We start from the raw sequence: 446 nt of genomic DNA on the forward strand, positions 1-446 counted from the left end.
GCTGCGTTAATGATTGGCGAAACACGGGGGAGACCTTCGTCATTGAAAAAATCGATTACGTGGAACGAGTTATTCCTAATTACTCCAAAGCAGTCTTCAAAGAACATTTTCGGTAAATAATATATATATTTATGTTGAAAAATAAATTGGGATAATTTAAAAAAATGAATACATAACAATCACCTACATTTTTCTTTAATTGATTACTTACAATTAGAGCTGAATAGAGCTTAAAATAAATCCATTTTTATTTTAGAATGTTTCCTGAAACTTTCGAAATAGTTCTAGCAACAAGTGGTCCAGGATTACGAGCAATTAACAATCTCTCAGGGAGAAAACAAATATCAGAGAGAAAGCAACTTCTCATAGCTATTTGGTTTATGGCTAACCCAGATTCATACAGGCATTTATATAGAAAAATTTATTTTAATCAGGGTGTCCCGAAA

General features: G+C 31.6%; 1 protein-coding gene across 1 annotated transcript; it reads left to right on the top strand.

The window, feature by feature from the left end:
* Positions 1–8: 8 nt before the first annotated feature.
* Positions 9–435, top strand: LOC105461865 (the record flags this gene model as incomplete). Its single annotated transcript, XM_011708372.1, has 2 exons — positions 9–112; positions 257–435. Coding segments are annotated over 2 exons (283 nt in total), but the record flags the coding sequence as incomplete, so codon positions are not given.
* Positions 436–446: the final 11 nt, after the last annotated feature.

This window comes from Wasmannia auropunctata, unplaced genomic scaffold (genome assembly GCF_000956235.1).
Source record: "Wasmannia auropunctata unplaced genomic scaffold, wasmannia.A_1.0 LD276187.1, whole genome shotgun sequence".
In the NCBI taxonomy this organism is placed as follows: Eukaryota; Metazoa; Arthropoda; class Insecta; order Hymenoptera; family Formicidae; genus Wasmannia; species Wasmannia auropunctata.